Source organism: Atta colombica, unplaced genomic scaffold, assembly GCF_001594045.1.
Source record: "Atta colombica isolate Treedump-2 unplaced genomic scaffold, Acol1.0 scaffold9, whole genome shotgun sequence".
NCBI lineage: Eukaryota > Metazoa > Arthropoda > Insecta > Hymenoptera > Formicidae > Atta > Atta colombica.
Window position 1 is genome coordinate 3,973,280 of NW_017259583.1, and position 22,410 is coordinate 3,995,689.

Here is a 22,410-nt window from a genome sequence, read left to right on the forward strand (position 1 = left end):
GTTTTATAAAATACGAAAATGGTTTGCAAGAAAATAAGTCGATTATACTGCTCTATTAAATCTACGCCGCAGGCGTCAGTATCTGTTTTCTTTTTGGTGCATCCTCCCCGCATTTTTTTATCGCCATAATATTTCGTTATGGCCGATAAAAGTCGCGTGTATGCCTTCATAAATATCTGGTAAACTTAAACTATAAAAATTCATATTAAATTAAACAACGCGGCGTGTTAATAAAACTACGAAGTCGCACTCGTGACGAAGTTTACATACTCTGAAATGATGTACGTCAGGTTTATAAGATAAGTGTAAAAGTTACCTCGACAAAGTGCAGCTGCAATTTATGTACACTGTTAAATCTATAGTGTCAAATTTAACCTAATATGAGTCGTCACTGCTCCTACTAAATATTATACTATATTGTTATTTTTTATCAAAACAATAGTTAAATTTGACACTATATAGTGTTAAATTGACACTGTACAATGTCAAATATAATTATTGTTTTAGTATAAAATAACGATATATTTAGTAGGAGCAGTGGTGACTTACGTTAGATTAAATTTAACAATATAGATTTAAGTAGTATATAACGTAACACTTCACTTTCATTTTTTTGTCGATTGTTGTTTTGACTATTTATTTGTTAAAGATTCCGCACATATATTAATCTGTCTATCACGATCTCTGAAAATATAATGCGCCATATCGAACAGATATTATATACATATTATAGATAGATATATACATTTTGTGTAATTACCTATAATTAATAAGACTATTTTATTGATAATATTCAGTACATTTAATATAATTAATGTAACTTACATAAAGCCTAATAGTTTTTTCTCATCAATACATTTAATAAAGCTTACTTCACTTATTTCTTACAATATTTATAATTAGGCAGTTCAATGTCAATTCGATAAATCGAATCATTTTAATAAATAAATATTTCATTTTCTGAAAATGAGATATTATCAACTCATTACCACTTGCATTCTTATGAGCTTTTTTTATCGTTACATTACGTGATATATTTTATGGATAATTAGAGACAATCATATTTTGCGAGATGCAGTTAGATGTATCGATTTTCCTTGCGATAAACATCGCTTTGCCTGTCATTGTTCGTTCTTCCATTCGAGTTAATTCTTCAATTTACATCAATAAAATATAAATCAGGTCGTCATTAATTCTGATTTATTAAATTTTCATAGTGTTACTCTCTCATGATTGTAGACATTTTAAATGATTCGATAACGATATAGCGTTGTGATAATTACGATTAAAATAATTATATATACTTATTACATTATTGATTAAAATATTTTTATAAAGAATGAGTGTGCTCACAAGATAACAGTATATTTAAAGTTCTCACAGCTTTTTAACATCATATTTCTGATGATATTTTCAATTCAATCCCAAGCACATGTCAAATAATCGGGAATGTATTATTCTTTTGTTTCATCTGATAATCCCTTTTATTTTTCTGATAACGATCGACATCAATGGGACATTGAAATAACAGTCACAAATGAAATTGTTTTATCTGTCATATTCGTTGTCCCTATTGTTCATCATATAGGAGAAAGATTATTGTCATCACCTCCTACACGTACAAACATTTAATCTTTCATAATTATTTTGCAACAATCTCTTTGCGCCAGAGGAAGACTTAAGCACAATAATCGAATAAGCGCGAAATTCGAAGATCTACGACGAATGTTTTACGGAAATATTTACGCGATTTGATGCTTGCGTAATATTACAGTACTCTTTATTGCGCTCTATGAAGCACATTTATAACTCGAATTTCACGATTAATTCGAATTTCTTAATTTTGCAGAAAACGGCAATTTTGTATTTATGTACTGTTATAAAACGTATAGCAATGAAATATAACACAGACATATAATGATTTTATTTATAATATCATTGTTTGCCTGACATACAATGATTTTATTTATAATATCAAAGTTGAATCTCCTTAATTCTTTCCATATTTCATCTCTCCTGACATATTGATTGATAATTGATTATTCGATTAAAGTTACTCAAATATCCAATGGAATATTCTGCTCTCCACGACGGATGTTGCTTCAGAATTTTAATTTGGGAGTTACAAAAATATTTGAAATTAAATAACAAAAGGAGAGGGAGAGAGAGAGAGAGAGAGAGTGAGAGAGAGAGAGAAATATTTATGCGTCTGATCACATTTCCAAAGGAAATATTTGCTTCGGAGTTTGTTTGAAGAATCTCTGATCGAAAGGGAAAACACGAGGGTTTCTCGTGAGAGGGAGATAGATTTCCTATCGTCATTAGATAAGCGAAGTGCAAGCCTACATATATGTGGTAAACCGATTTCATTCGTCGAGAATGATCGCAGACTTGGAGAGCGTGATGCGCGCAGCTATACTGGGTATAAGCAACAGACGCCAGCATGGCAAGAGTCAGTTCGCGTCCGACACGCGACCGACGAGGTCGGTTGCTCTTCGTGAAGTAAAGATCTTTTTAAACTTTATATCGACGTTTCTTTATGACCTTGAAATATCAGGACAGTTGTCGAGAGCAATTCCATTTGATTCCAACAGTTAATTCGTGATTAGTCGTGATGTAGAGTCCTCGCGCGACTCGCAAACTTCGAACGTTTGCTCGTATGTGAACGTGAGCGGTACTCCGATGTCAGCGCACTAAAGTTCAAATGTTTAACAATCTAATGACAAACTGTCGTTGAGTGCTCCCGTGAAGGGTGCTCCCGTGAGACCTCGAGTCGTAAATGCAGGATGGTTAAATTCAATCGATCGCTGTGCGTGTTTGATCGATATTTTGACATAGTCATATGAATGTATGTACATCGAGATTGTGTCATTTAAAAAAGAAACAATGTGTTTTATGAATATCCTAAGAGCAATTATTAGATATATATCTAATAATTGCGAGGCCTTTCTCCATATAATACATGGAAATTGATCAGTTATATGAATGAAATGGGTCAGTTATAACATATGTTGTAACTTATAATGTGGTAAACAAAAAATGTTATTCTTCGAATTCTTTAGAGTAAAATCTCGTTCTAAAAAGTGAAAATTGAACCAGATTTTGAAAAAGGATGATTAAATTTTTAATTTTTAAGAGTGAGATTTTACTGTTTAAAGTGAAATTTATTCTAAAAGTTTTAGAAAGTACGCGCGCGTACGTATGGCTTAAATAATGGATAATTCATTTTACTGAGATTCAATTTTTCATATTAATTATTGTGCGAGGTCCTTTCTATAAAGGAAAGGATGTATAAAGGGAACGCTTAATATCTTTTGAAAAAAGTAACCACGAGAATGTATGTAATATTAAACGCGAACGATGTAATGGAATTTAAAAAATTTAATTCTTATACTTTGAAAAAGCAACATTGGAAAGACTTATCGAAGGAATAATGAAACATATTTGTCAGCGGGGTCAAACATTGATAGCTTATGTAAAAAAAAAACTTCTTTTTGTATTGAAAGTAATCTGAGACGTTTTCCATCTTCCATCGACTTTATTAGTTTTCTGTATATTCAAACATTTATTATAATCAAAGTCATTTATATCTACCTATATCACAAATACATCAACGGCCAAATTATCGACTATGATATTGCGTGAAACATTTGGAACCTGTTCCTGTGGCTTTACTTTATGATTATTTCTATAGCGGATAAGCAATTTTACATATAGTTAAAGATATGAGAATTCTGTACGTACTACTGTACGTTCTATATTCATGGAAAAATCATTGAAAAGACTAATTGTTATATAGAAAAAAATGGTAATAAATGTATGGCATATATGACGAGTTACCTTAGCATTGATTCTGATAAATCGATTTTACACCGTAGCCAATGATTAATACAAGTTTATTAATTGATATCCACAACAGGGACCTAGGTTGTCATTGAATTTGGAACTTCATTGAGTTTGACGTTGTCACGTAAATCCGTAATGAATTTATCCACAGGATATACACGTAATTGGACTCGATAAATAAATTACAGCGCTGTCTCGATACGAATCGAAAATATTACAGAAAATTGTAAGAATAAAGATCTCTCTTTCTCTTTCTCCCTCTTTCTTTCTGTGAACAGAAAGGATGCTGAGTTCTCGTGTTGGTTACTCTCTCAATTACGGAAAAAACTTTCATCTTCTCCAATTTATAAGAATCTTTATTGTGTTTTCTCAAGTTTATTGCATCTTGAAAACATAACGATCTATAACTGTGCTTTTGAAATCAATATACGAGCCGTGAGAAAAATATCAAATATATGGCTGTTCGGAGAACGCCGTTATTGGTGTTGTGTTATTCTATCTTTATCATTCATAAGACATAAAACAAAGAACGCTAACAAATAGCATTGATAGCGCGTTCCTCAAATGCAGCCTGTATTAAGTAGTGAACGGATCTAATGATGATAATTTCGAAAATTCTGAGTCTAAATATTATCAAGACACGAATAATTTTTTCGCGATCTTTATAACGTTATTCCAAATATATAGATTCTTCAAACGGTATCTTTTTAATTCTGCATAATGAACCGAAATATTTCTTCGGTGTGCTATTTGCATATTTTTTTCTCGCCCTTTCCAATCTTTACTCATGTGCGTGATTTTATCAAAAGTGTACTAATTTTTATTGCCCCAAGCGCAAACTTTATGTTACATTAATTAGCGTATTGCGTTAATGGTTGAGGTCTTTGTTCTGAAAAAACAATATACCTAACACTCTGTTTCTACATAGTAACTTTATAGCAATAGCTTCAAGACAAATTTCTTCGTTCTATTATTATTCTTATTATGATAATGTCATATCTTTATTATGCATAGAAGTACAATAACGTACTTGAAATTTATTACTTTGAGATTTTAATCGCACAGTTCTAATTATTGCGGAAAATAAAAACAAAATATTTTCAATTTAAAAATGATGGTATATAATCTCGAGTTTTAAAAGAATATTAAAGGTGACTTCGGACTCATTCCCATGGCGAAATTAGAAAAGTGCTTGACATCATTCGTATTGTAAGTTAACTTGTTTTTCTCCCTCTTTTCCTCTTTATTTTTTCAAAAACACTTTTTATCTTTTAAGAGGTAATTAAAGTAAATCAAAATATGTAATTAATGAACTAAAGATATCAGAGATAAAAAAAACAAGGATAAGATATTTACGAAGATAACTGGAGATAATAGAACTTTAAAATATTATCAAGCTATATCTAATTAACGTGAAAAAAACCGTTCTTTGCAACATCGTGATATTGAACAAAAAGAAAACTTTTATTGAAAAATATAAATCTGCAAATGTTTTGCAGAAGATACATAATAATTACATTTCCATCTTCTCGGAAATCCATTTACAATCCGCTATTAGTGTAGCCTTTGCTCAACTATATATTAAGGGAAATCGACCAACGAGGACTCAGTTAGTTGCTCCAATTAATCGTTCGGCGAAACCCACAGCCGAGATTGTAACCAACTGTCATCTATTTTGAGATAACGTCGCATATTCTCGTTAGAAGAACTTTACAGATTCGTCAAGACTCAGACGCATCTTATAAGGATGTTCTTGCAACGCTTCATGAATGATACATTTCCATCTTAGCATTTCTCGCTCTGTTTACCCAGCGGGAATATCATGGCAATATGGATGACCGTCTTCACGCTCTTTCTCTCTCTCTCTCTCTCTCTCTCTCTCTCTCTCTCTCTCTCTCTCTCAACTTTTCGGTGCTTCCAGGAAAGATGGGAATCAATTTTACGAATGGCCGCTAGTGTTGTCAACTCTGCCGTCTGAGAGATCGCTGTAGACATTTCAAATTGACTGAGAAAATGAAACACGAAAGTCAGGATTGTAATCCAGATGATAATTGGATGTCAGCATCTCTTTGAGAATTGAAGGAATTGAAAATTATTAGCTCGATTCTCACTCGGAAGAGTATATTAACTTTGTTAGAAATTTTAATTGTATTATGTTATTTATACGTTAATCTTGATTTTTTTTACGGTATTTTTATTTTAAAATGTAATAAAAATGAATCCTCAATTAACTGATGAATTGAAAACGTGACCTGGATGAAAACAGTTTCCCGGGCAGAATGGTTATACAGTTGGTAAACAATGGCCAGCGCTTTCACGAAACTCAAATAGGACTGAAGCACTAAATTGTCGAGTTACACGAAGTACCAAAATTCTCTTTGATTACGTTATCTCATGGCGCAGATAATACAACTTGTTCGTAAAACTGCGATGTGTGTTACTCTCTGTACATGGTTCGTAATGTACGAGCTATTATTCTGTTAACTGATGTCTGATCTTTTAAATAACATCGTAAAAAATCTCTGACTAAAAGAATATTTTATGAAATCTTTTTCGCGCCGGGAAAGTCATATTTTCGCGTTTATGATAATGCTGGGATATAAATTGCGAACCGATACAGAGAAAGTTTCTGGAAGAGATCATTTATATATAAATTGGCCAATGAACTGATATAACGATGACATTTCGCAGAAGTTTTAATGAGAGCAGAATAATTAACTTTCAACGCGTAATTGCAATCGTAAATATCTCATAAACGAGTTGACTTATCAATCAATAATGTTATTCACCTGGTGTTAATCCAATTGCTACAATTGAATCGAGAAACAGTACAGTAATAGGAAGACTCGAAAAACACGTCATGTTACGCAACCTCGATGTAAACGTACTCAACGCAAACCATTGAAGATAAATAATGGTCGATGGAAGTCTACTCTGATCTCTCCGGATGCTACCGTGACGTGCACATGTGAAGTTTATAAATATCAGTAGAAACGGAGAGCAGTGTTTGAACGTTTCTCAAGATGAACGAATACGCCCTCGTTATATCCCACGAAGTCGCTCCCAGATTGGCGCGTAGGGATTCGGGAACCATGAGAGTAACACTTCCGTTAACCTCGTTCAGGAGGCACAGCGGGTGCGTTTCTATGCTCTCACGAGTGAAGCCGCACCCGAAATTGGTGTACGTCGCAGTTCCGTAAGTGTTCTATAATCTTTACAATTATCGTCACATAAGGAAATATTGTACATTTTTTTATTTTTGTACAATTAGAGAAATTAAACGTGCATCGTGTTAATTACGTTAGCACAGTCACTACAATCAAACTGGAGTCAATATTTTATTAATTAGTTGTTATTTTTTAAATTTGTTGATTTATTTTTAATTTATAGAAAAATAACTTCCCTCAAATATTTAATTTCAATGTAATAACTTGTATTTGTTTTTTTTCCTTTTTAATGATAAAAATAATGTATATTAACACAGCTGCTGTGTAATCATCGAATACAGAAATTTATCAGTATTTTGTTGCTAATGAGTCACAAATTTATTGATCCATTTTTTGAATTTATAAAAAAATTATTTTCTTTAATTATGCTTGGCAATAAATGATCTTTTTTTCGCAAATATGAGCAGTCATTTTCAATGTATTTTTGCTTGCTAAATTTGCTTTTTAAATTTGATTATTAGTTCGAATTTTTAAGAAAAAATGGCATCAAAGATGCAAAACACGATTTTTTTTATAGGGAGTTTTTATATGTTATAGCATCGGCAGTAAATTTGATTTATAAATTTCATTTACATTACGCAAAAATAACAATTTTTAGCTTTGAAATGCATTTTGATTCGTTTTAATGTCATCTTTTATTTTTGAAATATATTAATTTGAAAATATATAGGCTCTTTCTTCATATAATATGTACATTATTATTAAAATTGTCATTTTTTAATATCTTTTTCACGTCATTTTTCTAAAAATTGTAATGTGACAGCAAAATCCACAACGGATTCATTTAGTAAATAAAAATATATATAAAGAAATGATTATTTGTATTCGTACAAAATGATGTTGGATATTATTTAAATCTTATATTAAACTCCAATTTTTTAAACGTATAATTAATATATCATAAAAACTAGAATTAACATTCATTTTTATTGATATTCCTTATCAACATCACAAAATTAATAAAAATTGGCTGTTTTGGTACAAAATATAATTTTAGTGTTGACCAGTGTTATTTAATTCCAACATAATAATTTATATTTACTTTTTCCCTTTTTAACGATAAAATAATTCATCATTTGTACAATATAAATATTAATTTTCGGAGAAAAGTTCTGGAATAGCTATGGCTAATTCAGTTCCGATGAATAAAGAATACAGAACTGATTGTGTAAATCTGTCAGTCTAAATAATTACTATTCGAAACATTTATACACAGTGTGCTCCATTGCTGAAAATGTTACGTCTTAAAGCGTTTCGTTCAGCACAATAGAGAAGATGCATTAGGAAATGAGCGTAGAATAATCGACGATGATAATCTAGCAATCACGAACGCCATAAAATGAGCATTACTTTAATGCAATTACCCTAATGCATGCACGCGATAGTATAAGTTTGCAGTGCTTTGCTAAAACAAAATTTCGATATGTAATGAAAGTTCGATATTTCTTGTCAAAAAATAATTTATATATATTATATCCATCAAGTGGCTAAACAATTCTAAATCAGTTCGCCTTCTTTTTGGTACGAAAATTTCTTCGATGACTTTGCTACATTCCATTAAGCGTACCTTTCTTCTTGCTTTGTACGAAACACGCACGCAGAAAAATATTAATCTGTTTCCTGAATTCTGATATTATTTATCCGGCCGACAAAAAGAATTCACGGCATTTATACCGTGATGAAAAGTTCATCATTTACAGCCTTTCTGCCAAACTAGCCAAGGTAATGTTTACATAATTTATTAATTTTATGATTTTAACTCGAAAATCATGTTTTTTTAGTTGTATCATTTTTAAAATAAAAGAGCGATATATTGTAATAAGCTTTTTTATTTAAGTAATAATGAACAACGACAGTTTTAAATAATTATAAAAATACACATAAAATATTTTATATATCACGGAAAAAACAATTTTACTAAAATATCTAAAAATTTAGCTTATAGATATAGATATAGATCTGAAAATAATTTTATTAAAATAATTATTTAGCAAAATTCAAGCATGATGAGCTATAAAAAAATTTAGCATTCTACCAAACTATAAATGATAATGAATTCATACGAAATCGCATTTCAAAATCGATAATGAAAGCCTTAGTTTCGTTATCGATTATGGAATGCGAGCTATAAGTGATGAACTTCCCATCACTTATAACTCGCATTCCATAATCGATAATGCTGCGAATTCCTCTGTCGGCCGGATAAATAATATCTGCAGGACTCAGGTAACTGATCAGCAATCACGGATAACATGGATGATCTGAAGGTGATACGTATTTTGAGCGTGCGTGCGTGCGTGCGTGCGTGCGTGCGTGTGTGCGTGCGTGCGTGCGTGCGTGCGTGTGTGTGTGTGTGTGTGTGTGTGTGTGTGTGTGTGTGTGTGTGTGTGTGTTTTAATTGCGCGTACAGGAACGATGCAGTCGCACACATAACGCACACTTCCGGCGAAATTCGTACGCGGATGAAGCTGCAATTGAACCAAACGCATCAATTAGGAGTTTCGATAAACAATCGATAATATTCTTCCGGCCGTTTAATTATGCGCCGCGATACGTAATTGATACACGAATCAATTAATGCACGCATTCATCGAGATATAACGAGACAGAGTATTGCTGCAGATGTTAGTAAACTAGTCATTCTATAATCAATTGCCTGAGCAATTCAATTCCTTTGACACCATCCGTTAGCTTTTATCTCCATGCGTCTGGATATAAAAATTGACTTTGGATGAAGAGTTTTTTTTACAAAGACGGTTTATATAAATGATAAATGATATAAATGATCATATAAATGATCTATATAAAACAGCAAAAAAATGGTTTAAATTTAAAAAATAATACTGTTAGATTTTGCTTACTCAGATATAATACTTACAATGTGAAATTTTCTCCCTCTCCATAATAATTATTTCGCACGAAAAATATCGATTGTTTATCGTATCCTCACACGAGATTTACATATCGAATGGACACAGTCTAACATAGCTTAACATGTTAAAATATAATCTATACTTTATTTACTTATATATGTAATTAATTTATTATTTAGTTATTAGTATAATAGTCAATTTTATGGAGATCTATGTTGGACGAATAAACGTATTACAGTTTGATGCATTGATAATTTGTAGGAACTATGTAATATGACTTGTAAATCTAGTTTTAATTCTTAATTCTTGATATTCACGATGAAAACGTTAATTTGAATAGCATTGAAGATGATCCTAAACAAAGGATCGAAATTTGCATAATTAATCTTTTATATATACTTGAATAAATACATATATACCAACAATATGTGTCGGCTCTTATTGGCTCCTATTGATTATTTGTGATGATTTTATTCACTAGAGCCTAGATCTCATATTGTATTACATATATTATAGATAATTTAATGAATTCTGATCATATCGACTAGCAATTGATTCAAATAAATAGCAAATCTAATTTATGGCTGTATATTCTGTCTCTATCATTGATTGCGATTGCTATTGGGATAAATAGTTGAATATTTCGTACCGTATCGAAATGTAAATAGCATTTGCCTTTATATGTCCGGAGATTAATGGTAACTTGCTGAACTGGCGATTCACGTATATAACATCTATCAAAATTGCACATGAATTTACGAATCGATAGACACTAACACGCACAAATACGTGCTTATGAGCGTGGCTTTTTGTGCCGAGTGTCGCCAATAAATGGCGTCGAATAAATAATTTTTCCAGCAGCAAATTTTGCGAGTTAAAGCGGCAAACATCAGTGTCGTCAATACGATTGTTGTACGAATTAAATCAATAAATTTGAGTGAAGAACCCTTACCTCGCGCCGCATTGAAATATTCACGAATGAAATTCGTTGAAATTCATCGAGTATTTAGCATTGCATATTTCGATATGCCTGTAACGACGTGCCAACGTAACTCGATAGAAGTATAGTTTCGGAGATTTTTTTTTCGAGCTGATAGGTGCGGCTTATGAATCGCGGAAGTACATATTAATGACATTTATACTTCAGCTTGCAACAAATATTAGCTGTCTAGGCTTGGTTCTGTCATGTACAAACAAACGCACCTTGTCCGCCATGCGGATCTTGTTCGACGAATGTCTTCATGCAAATAATGAGTTGTAGTTATCTTCACGTAATACATTCTTTATCAATAGCATTTATGTTCAGATTGCACAATCACGGACCGCTATCATTGACAACAGCCGGACTATTAGTCATATTGAATGAAGGTTACGAGATTAATCACAGTTTACATAATATGACGTAATGATTGTTATCGTGCACAGAAAAATGTAGCCCCACTCGCAATATTCTCTCGATGTAAACAGAAAAGAAAAAAAATTAATTAAGTGACGGCCGCATTATTGCAAGCGAACTACCGTGACCACGGTAACTGCTTGCTTCCGACTTCGCAGACACTCTTTGAAAACATACAATTTCATTGCTACAATGCGGCGCAGCAAGGGCAATAGAATGTATACATGAAGTATCACAAAGGTATTGTATTATATTATCATTCAGCCGTGTTCGTTTTATGAGTTTATACAAATCAACTTCTTTCTTAAATGTAATTAACATCTTCAGAGGAGATAATTTAATAACTACATCTTTCTATTTACATAAAAACTTTGCTTTAAATTATCGAATTATGGACATCGAATTGCTCAAACTATTTTTAGGAATCCAAAGAAATTTCAAAAAACGTTAAGATCACGCGTAGGCACGTGTGAAATAGATAAAAGATTTGATTTAATGAGCACTCAGATGACAAAAGTTTCGCTTCAGTTATATCTGCTAGAATTCTCACGGGTCTTAACTAGATATATTTATGATGCAACGTGAGCTAAAAAGGATACAACTCGACATTTCTTGGCATCGTAAGAAGAAGCTTGCACATCATTAGCGTAATGAGGAAGATTTTGTTGCCCATTTTACGCTTCATCTAATTAAGGTCGCTCTCTCGTCGACAGATTTTTCTTCCACCTGCAACGTGTTGATCATACACGGTGGTTGTATATGTGGAGTATATGCTCGACATATGTATGAATTTTCTTCGATTAATCAAATTTTTTTCTTAAATACACAATATATACACTAAAGAATTTTTTCCATTTTAATATAATTAAAAAAGTTACTATAAAAATGATTATACATTCAATGGTACAAGAGTGTCGTCATTCTAAAAGAAACCAGATATATTAAAAATTATATATTAAAAATTAAAGTTATATAATAAAGTAATAAACAGGAGAATGAAAGCCGGATTTGAGTGTTTATATTTATATGACGATCGTTAATAATACAAATAACAAACATATTCATCTTAATTAGGTCATCTTATTAATATCATGATAATGTTATAATGTAAATATAAAATAGTGTCAAAAATTAAAAATTCCGAAATGTGATCGTAGCACAAATCAATTGTAACAGTTAAACTTACACATTACTCGGACACTTGACTGACACGATCATCAATGAAGAGAGATTTTGTTGCTAAATATTATAATAAATTAACATTTTAATCAGAAGTTTTTATACTTTATTTATACATTTTCGCATGAAACTTTGTAACAGAATTGTTTTAATTTTTAACATTATTTATTCCGGCTTTTATGCTCCAATTTACTACTTTGTATTTAATCTTTAAGAGCTTATTTATTACTTATTAATTAAAGTTAAATTTTAAAAGTGCATTAGATGCATTTAGGAAAACTTGACTGAAATAGAGTATTTTTGTAGTCATTCTGAAAGCCTATAGTCATCTTTTCCGTATAATTATCTTACCCAAGTTTACGCTGTTTAATATGACATTCAATCATCATTATTAAATTATATCTATAATTGTTCACCAAGATATGCTTCCCACGAGATTTTTGACCAGAGTTTTGACTAAGAAATTCCAAATTTTTTGAATGTACTAAGATAATTTCTTAAAATAAATATTTGTGTTTCTCAAAGCTTCATCTTTGTTGAAAATATTTTCCAGATGTTTTCAATCAGATTTACATTTGGAGATTGGAAAGTCTAATCCATCGATCAATATCATTTTCATATTTATAATTTTATTAAAATTTTATTAATATGATCTCGGAAAGCATCAATAATAATGAATTGTCACATTAAGTAAATCTATTTTTAGTGAATATAATTATTTAAAAAATACACACACACACACACACACACACACACACACACATTGGGAGTATAAATTAGTTCTGTTCTTTTTTGTGCATTTATTTCAAAACAAAATGAATGAACAGATTAATTAAAGTATTGCCCATCGTACTGCCTACTACTTTTTCCCATCTCTCAGGCAATTTTCGAATTCCATCTCGAAAAAATGACTCGTCTTTGGAGGCGATCCAATTTTAGAGCTAATTTCTGCGAAAGAAGTGAACCGGTGACTTGCTGCATCCTTCAGAACAACTAGTAATCAGAAGGAGCAATATCCGGAGAATATGGCGGATGCAGTAAAACATTTGAGCGTTTTCAAATATTTTTTTACGATTTTAGCGACATGAAGCTGAGCGTTGTCATGAAGAAGAATAACTTTATCATGTCTTTGCTCATATTCTGGCCGTTTTTCTCGCAATGCACGGCTCAAACGAATCAATTGTAGCCGATACCGATCGCCCGTAATGGAATCGCCAGATTTCAGCAACTCATAGCAAACAAGATCCTTTTCGTCCCACCAGATACAGAGCATGATCTTCGAACCATGAATGTTCGGCCGGTGATGTTGATGTTGAGGTCGATAGCAACGATTGACCGGGCTTAGTATTTTTTCGAGCGTAGTATTTTTTCTTCTTGGGGTTGTCGTAGAATATCCACTTCTCATCTCCGTCACAATCCGATGCAAAAAACCTTTTCTCTCTTTTAACCTCTCTGAAACCGCCAAAATTAGCTGTCACTATGAACCATTCACCAACAACTGGAGCTTTAAGGAAACGGACCGAACTAATTTATACTCCCAATATATATATACACATATATAACTTTAATTTTTAATATACTCAGTTTCTCTCAAAGAATTGTTAATAACGTTTTTTTATGACTAATTATTATTAAAAAATTGTATTAAAAAGTGTAATTATCTGAAATATAACATTATTTTCGAGTTAGCTTTGCACTAAAATATACTGAATCTTCGGAATAATAGAACAACGGTACAACGATGTATGTAGAATTGTTTTTATGACGTCAAAGAATAGCACATACTTTTTACGCTGTGTTATTGTGAAACGGACGTGTATTTCAGATATTTATTTTTGTCATTCCATTTAGGTTTCTCGATTTCTAACACGTTTATTTTAGTTTATCCAATTCGCATCTACATGGTCGAAGACCTCGAACAGCTGTTTTCATTGAAACTCAAATCGAAGTTTAAACCTAACTATGGTAATCATAGTTGGGATTTTTATCTGTTGCAAAAAAATGTATTTATATCTAAAAATCAGACATACAAATATATGTTATATAAAGCATATAGTACTATATTAAAAACTTTAAAAATCCAACAGGAACGATGCTTAATAAAAAGCGTTTGTGCGCGAATTTGAATGATTCAATTGTATGTATTAAGAGTAAACCTTTGTACAATTGAGTCATTCATGTCTTGCGCAATTTTTTCTTTGAAATATTAGGAATACCTAGTTAAACATTGATCTCTATTTTTTCTTTTTTTTTAACACACAACTTTTTACAGATTTTAAAGTATAGAGTAAGGTAGCACAATTTCATGATATAATTCTGACCATAATAAGATCTAAATTCAATTTCAAGATTCAAGTTGGTAATCTCATTTCTAGAGGAAGGATATCATTAAACAGGGAAAAATTAAATTCGAAGAGTGAATTCATATCTTATTTTGTTTAGAATTATATTACATTAGAAACTAAATTATCTTAGCTTATATAACAATCACTTAATTATTTTTGTACATTTATAAAAGTCCAATTTATTATTATTGATTGTAGCTTTGTTATCATGCTTTTCACGAAATTATACTTTTATGAGATATTCATAAATGTAAAAATGACATGAAAATTAACCCGGGATACGAACGACCTATCGTATGTAGTAAAAGAAAAATATTGTGAATATTAAAGGAGTAATAAAAAAGTATTTTTATTTTTTGATGTCACACATGAGTCCTCGAATACATTTTTAAAGCCTAAGAGAGCACCGAGTCAATGCAAAAAGAAAGCTAATCAATTTTGTTCATTGCTTATTATAGAACCAAGCGTGATACATTTACAGATTACAGAAATTCATGGAAGTATCCAGACTCGTATCAATATATTTTAATACGCGCTCCATTCATCAAGCTCATACTGAGGCGATATTCTATTATGGCGATATTCTATATTCTGTCCTGCGTCATAAAGCACAGGCCATATTTTGTATTTCCCTATACACAATACAATTCATGAACCTGTTTTATCGAACCGAGAGTAGTTTTGCAAGCGAAAAATTGTTATTTATGCGTGCTATCGTCGTGGATTTATGCGAAATTCTGCTGCGAGAATCATTTCTCGCTGACATATCAGTAATCCAAGATTACTGATTAAAGGTTAGAGTAAAGTTATTATTTCTCTTGTGGACGAGACGTAGAATAAAGAGGACTCTGTGCGCTCAAGTCTTCTGAGATGAGAAATCTGTAACTTGCTTCTAATGAGAGTTTACGTTTCTCATTACAGTTTCGATGTGGAAAATGGCGCCTCGACTTTGGACGGCGGCGCCGGCGGTGGCGGCGGCGCCTCGCCAAGCGCAGGGCTTGTTCTCCAGACGCTGCCCCAGAGGAGGGAGAGTTTCTTGTACCGAAGTGACAGCGACTTCGAGATGTCGCCGAAGTCGATGTCTCGAAACAGCTCCATCGCCAGCGAGAGGTAAGCATCCTCAATATTTTTTTTTCTCCGGTTTTTTCCTTTCTACCCCCCTCGCGACGTTATAAATCGATTATCAGTAAATCGGGGCTTATATGAATAACGAAGATAGATTGATAAAGGTTGTTTCGACGCTACTTGGATGAAAAAGCCTAATAATACTCTTTTTTAAACGCAATCATAGAAGAGGATTTATTAGCTTTATGAAGAATATTGATGGAATATGAAAGAAACATTCATTTATTTATTATAAAACACGATACGTGATTTTAATGATATTTATCATATCATACTTCACTGCCTGCTCGTGAATTACTGCACGCATTAATCAAATAATTTTGTAATCTATTTTTTTCCTATTTATTGAAAAGAATTATTTTTCTGAAGTATCTAGAAATTTAACTAAAACAAAAAATCCGAAAATCCGAAAATCCGAAAATAATTTTGTTAGATTATCAAAATAATTAAACTAAATCAAAATCAAAATAATTAATGTAAAACACTTAAACATAATGAGCAAAAAATTTGATATTCTTACAAATAATTTGAATGTTTTTACATAATTATTTTGATGGTTCAACAAAGTTATTTTCAAATTATCTATATCTAGCTAAATTTTTTGATATTTTAACGAATTTTTTTCATGCACGGAGAGCAACGACTGAAGGATCTAAAAGTTTAGCTAGATACAGATCTGAAAATAAATTTTACTAGACTATAAAAATAATTTTGTAGCTTAAATTGATTGTTAGAATGTCAAAACTTTTTGCTGTGTTGCTCGTTACGTTTGACATAATCCTTCCACATAAAAATTTTGATAATCCAACAAAATTAGATTTTCAAGTCTGTATCCAGCAAAAGTATTCTCTCCGTGTGTAGTTAAAAGTTTTATTCACAAGAAGTTTGACAATTAACTTACTCCGTTATAAGTTGCAAAAAGAAAAATTTGCATGAGAAATACTTAACTAAAGAAACGTATTTATAAACGTATTTATTTTATAGTATTTATCTTTTACATGCAAAGAAATCTAAAGTTCGATTTCACTTTAAATGTATTTTGTAAAAAAACGCATAATTATACAAGCGTTGAAGCAGCGTTCGTACAATCAAAAATATACACAACACAAATTAACACAATTCTGCACAGGAAGAACCATTTCACCCTATTTATTTATTCAAATCGCATTGGGTGAATTATTAATTTACAATGACGCAATGTTCGCTTAAATTTCAAAATAATATTATAATATACATATGTGTTACAAAATCTATATGCATGCGTGTACATTATAGCATTTTCTGCAATTCTACGATTGAAAATTTTATCGCGTGTTCGTTCGGTTGTAAATTAATCGTAATGTTCGTCGCTCCGCTATTTACTCTGGTTACTAGTTACGTACTACTGGTACTAGACAGTACCAGTCTGTAATATCATTGGAGGTTGTGGGAAAGTTTTTGCGACAACGAAGAGAAACATGTATCGATAATGCAGGTGCCTTCTTCGTAGATATCATAGCTTCAGACGAAAGCCGATAAAATAGAGAACGGAAGAGATCTTTGTTAGTGGCGCCGACAATATTGCCGGCAAGATACGTTATCTTCCCTTGAAATAGTTGGATGATAAACGACTCAGATGATTAACACGACTGTATCAATTATATACGCAAATTACTATACTATACTATTACTATACTATTTTAAATTTGATTTTATCATTAATTAAAAAATAGATTAATTAAAAAATAGATTTTTGTAATGTACGAACGTGTGATATTTTCGTTGTCTGCAATTGTGATTTATGCGTGTAACAATGTCATTTGGTCCCACAACTATACATACATAATCAGTTCGTAATTTGTCTTCGTGCTTTTATGTATCTTGACAAAGTCTCATAGCTTTTTGATGACGATGATGCTTACTTGGTTCTTACTTTTTCTCACACACAGATATATCATTACTTCACTGCATACACATACGTTCCAATCTACAGCGGAATGATGTTTCCGAATATGTTATTATCCTATAATAAAATCGTAATAATATTATTTATAGATATTTATTTATAGAAATTAATTACGTTTACACAGAAAGAATGATTGTGCCGAAATAACTAAAATTTTAGATGTGAATATAGACCTGAAAATAATTTTATTGGACCATAAAAGTAATTACATAGGAATCTCAAATATAATGAGTAATGCTGTAAAAAGTTTGAATATTCTAGTAACAAGTTCGAATGTGTTACATAATTATTTTGAGAGTTCAACAAATTATATTATATTTTCAGATCTGTATCTAAATTTTTAGATACTTTAACGAAATCATCATTTCCGTATATCCGCATTTCCTCAATTCGAGAAACTGCAGATCTAAATTTTGATTCATTTTACGCAATTCTAACGTTTGATATCTTGAGATGATATCGCATTGACGTAAAGTGTAATGTGGAAGCATCATCTATTTGCTGTTGTCTATTTAAATGTTTTACCGTCGCTAGTGGGTGTTGGGGTTTGACGATATGATGTATGTGATCCTTGGGTTGCAGGTTCAAAGAGACAGAGCTTCCTGTCGAGCGAGCGTATGTACTCGATCCTATTATCTAACACTCATTTTTGTTTTATTCCACATTTAGATTCCACACTAACAAGCCATTCAACACCCCCGTATATGATCACCAATGTAAAGCAACATCCTAATAATTAACCTAATATTTCACTAATATAACTTTACGTGGGCGACTAATCTGTTTCCTGAATAGTAATGATAAACGTGCATGTTACGTTTCCATGTGAAATTTTTTATCTCTATTGCAATTTTATATTTTAACGTTGCGAATGTTGTCTACCTTTGTCGTTAAATTTAATTAATTCCTATTTTAATTGAATATATCTCTTACAAACGTGATTGCGTCATTTTGCCACTAGGTAAAATATATCCAGTTGACATCAACTAAAAATAATATAATATTGTATAATATCAATGTAATTTCGTACTCAACAATAAATGTAATATAACATATAGTATTACATAATGATTACACTGTTGAGTGAGAAAATATAATTAATAGTTTCAGTTGATACTGCAAAATTAGTTGAGATAATAATACAATTAAATAATTATTAATTATTATTATTACCAATCCGAGATGTTAAAAAATTTTGTTAATTGATCGTTAAAGATTTACAGACTATATGATTGTGCAATCTACGCTTGTGAGCCTTATAATTTGGGACTTTTTTATTGTTTTTAAATTATATCAATTTATGTATTTCTCCGATAATTTCTCTTTGGTGGTCGCAAACTTGGACACAAAATCGCATCGATCTCACGTATACGCAACGAATACACAGCTTTAGCATAAAATCATGCAAATTTCGTGCTTATGCAACAGCGACATTGCTTTACGAAATATTACGTAACATTGCTGATTTAGAACGTAGATTTAGGTGGCTAAAATGGGCATAATCCATGTTGAGTCCCGTCATCATTTCTACATTATAGAGACATTGTAAAAAAAAGAGATTACATTCGCTGCGTAATAATTAATATTCTCTTGCTGCTTTTCGCCGGTCTTTCAGTTCAGAGTTGGAAATGTCGAATACATCGCGTACTATATTTACGCTTGCCTATTATCGTGTCTGGCAAATTTTGTTCTGTACGGTAAAATGCGCGCTGTACGTGACAATATAGTAATGTTGTTTGATCGTCGAATTACGATAATCTTTCACGTTTTGCGAGTTAGGCATAAGTATTACTAACTGCATGTTGAATATAGTTGAACGTTATCAAATAAATACGAATATTCTTATTTTCAGGATATTTACCGATCAGTACAGGTAAGTTGCATCATCACGTAATTTAAGTATCGTAAGTTAAGTCGTTCGCAATATCGTTACAAGCTGCAGTATGATTGGATGATTGTGTCTCGATTGTCGATTAACACTCAATTTACTATTCCACGTCTGTCATATAAAATCCATTTATTTAAAAGAAAAAAACTTTAACACGAATTATTTGTTCATCGAAGTAGTACGATTTGAGAGAATAAAATTGCGGATGCTTCTCGCACGGTGTTGCAATAATAGTTCATGAAAGTATCACATTAAATAATAATTCTTGGAAGTACCATTGCACAAAAAATGGAAGAAAGCATTTTTTAATAATTTGTTAATGCTATCATCTTTTGATGTAGAATGCGACATAGCTACTATAATCGTAGATTAGAATTTATGCATTATGTTTCCTCGCGATTATTGCGCTGTATATACATCTCCCATTATTCTGTCAGACGTATTACGACAGGATTTTGCATGCGAGTCTCATTTTATGATAGAATAAGTGCAACGTGAGTGCACACGAGTGGAACTGCAGGGGTATGCAAATATTTTTATCTAAAGTGGTATTAACGCACGGATTGATAGTGTAGCTTTTCACTTGCATCTGCCGTGACGCGTAAACGCCTACTGTCTTCCGGAGGAATTTATTATATAATTTATATTTTATAATGATAGAAAAGGGAAAGAAAAAAAAAATCCGCACGGTTACCTGTAAATAGGAGATACACGCTTAAACAATTAGATCTTTACGTATCTTATTGAATTAATGTAAATAAAACTAGCGGGATATTCTGATTTTTTATTTTACATGACATTTTATTTTATATTCCTGAAGATTATTAATTGTTATTAAATACAAGAAAGAATAATTTTGTTGAAATATTTAAAAATTTAGCTAGATGCAAATTTAAAATTGCTTTTTGCTATTGTTAGACCTACATAAAAATAATTATGTAGGAAAGACAAATATGATATGAGGTATACTGAAAAAAATGTTGACATTCTAGTAATCATCTTGGGCGTTCTATACAATTATTTGAATAATCCAACAAAATCATTTTTAAATCTGTATTTAGTTAAATACAGATAGTAAATTTTTAGAGATGCTTTAAAACCGCATTTTTCCTTGCAAGTTAATGACTTACTGATAATTCCTCGCGATTGAAAATTTGCATTACCGAATAAATGGTGAATGGACGATTTAATTATTTAAGTTCTTCAATTGTTACGAGCGAAAAGGTGAAATTATCACTAAACTTCGCGTCTATGGATATTGCATCTGACAGGCCTGAAATTAGATTTTCCGAAGCGCAACAATTATTTCCGGCGTCACGACTTAATCACCGTTAACGACACTTCGTGGACATGCCTACATGCGATCGTTTGTACCAACTTCAATTACCAACTTCGTTTACGATCATGCGGGAAACGATCGCTGGTTTCGAGACATGCCGAAAAGCAGGATTGACATTGCGCTTACGAGAGTAAGCTGTTCCACTCCTGTGTGGAGCTAACTTCGTTACCTCTTCTACAATAATATATAGAAATTTATGCCTCGCAGTATATTCGCAATCGGCGAACTAATGCAACGCATCCATTTAATTATAAGACACAAATTGTTCGGAATATTGCCAGAGTTACGCGAGAGCGATCCATCATAATCACGTGTTTCAATCCTGTATATCTGGAGGGCGTCCAATTTAAACTTCTCAAATTCAATGAAAATACTTGAATGGCTTTAAGCGATGAAATTAACTTTTGAGTGCTACGCAAGCAATCCTTTAGAAAATCTGTTAGATCGTTTCAGATTTTGTTTTGATTGTTTTGAAAAAAAGTGACAAATTTACTCGCGAACGAAATTCCTCTGTTCGTAGAAAAATTGACTGTATAATTGGCTGTATTGTGTCGTGTGTGTTTCTATGATCTAACCTATGACCCCCTAGTCGACAATATAAGCTAGACAGACTGAATGCGCTTAATTATTGTGTTCGTTAGTCTTCTACGTTGTTTCACGCGATCTCGGCGTGCCGTAACAGAATTGTTTACTCATGCCATGAATAATTGTGGAATCGCTCTAATTTTTTCGTCCCATACAGCATATAATTTCAAGATAATCTCAAGACATTTATTTTTTTTCAGAAAACTTTCCTAAAAATGTTCTAAGACGTCCCTTAGATAAAATATACTATATGGGATAGCATATTTCCTTTAAAATTCGCATTCCCAACAGTAAATATACTCTAGAGATTTGTTTTCTGTGGCTGAACTAGTAATACTTTGGAACTTAAAGTGAAATAAATATATGTTTAATATTTGATGAAAAAATAAAAAAGAAAGTTTTAATATATACTAATGTAGGAATGAAAAAAAAGACCTTTAGCTAGATAAATACTTGCAGAAATCCGAAAATATTATTCGCTTTTTTTCATATTGTAAAATCACGTGAGAAAAGTGAGTATAAAGCTATCCACAGTGAATCGTTCTATCCTTATTTAATGTAGACAAACAACAAGGATGTAATGATTTACTGTGTTACACTGTGTCTGACTGTGTCCTTGCTGGAAAGCATTCTAGTTGCACATTCGCAATTACGGAATTGGA

At 31.7% G+C, this 22,410-nt stretch overlaps 1 protein-coding gene across 7 annotated transcripts in view; it reads left to right on the forward strand.

Moving 5' to 3' along the window:
* The window catches only part of LOC108693420 (cAMP-specific 3',5'-cyclic phosphodiesterase), a 173,121-nt gene that overhangs the window by 78,130 nt on the left and 72,581 nt on the right, over nucleotides 1–22,410 (forward strand). For 3 of the 7 annotated variants that reach the window (XM_018202350.1, XM_018202345.1, XM_018202353.1), the window contains exons 2-4: nucleotides 15,788–15,976; nucleotides 18,519–18,551; nucleotides 19,789–19,809. In XM_018202350.1, the coding sequence (XP_018057839.1) occupies nucleotides 15,788–15,976; nucleotides 18,519–18,551; nucleotides 19,789–19,809 (243 nt within the window). Of the gene's footprint in view, nucleotides 1–6,539; nucleotides 7,043–15,787; nucleotides 15,977–18,518; nucleotides 18,552–19,788; nucleotides 19,810–22,410 lie in introns of those variants that run through there. The other 4 variants (XM_018202349.1, XM_018202346.1, XM_018202347.1 and 1 more) reach the window with 4 other exon arrangements.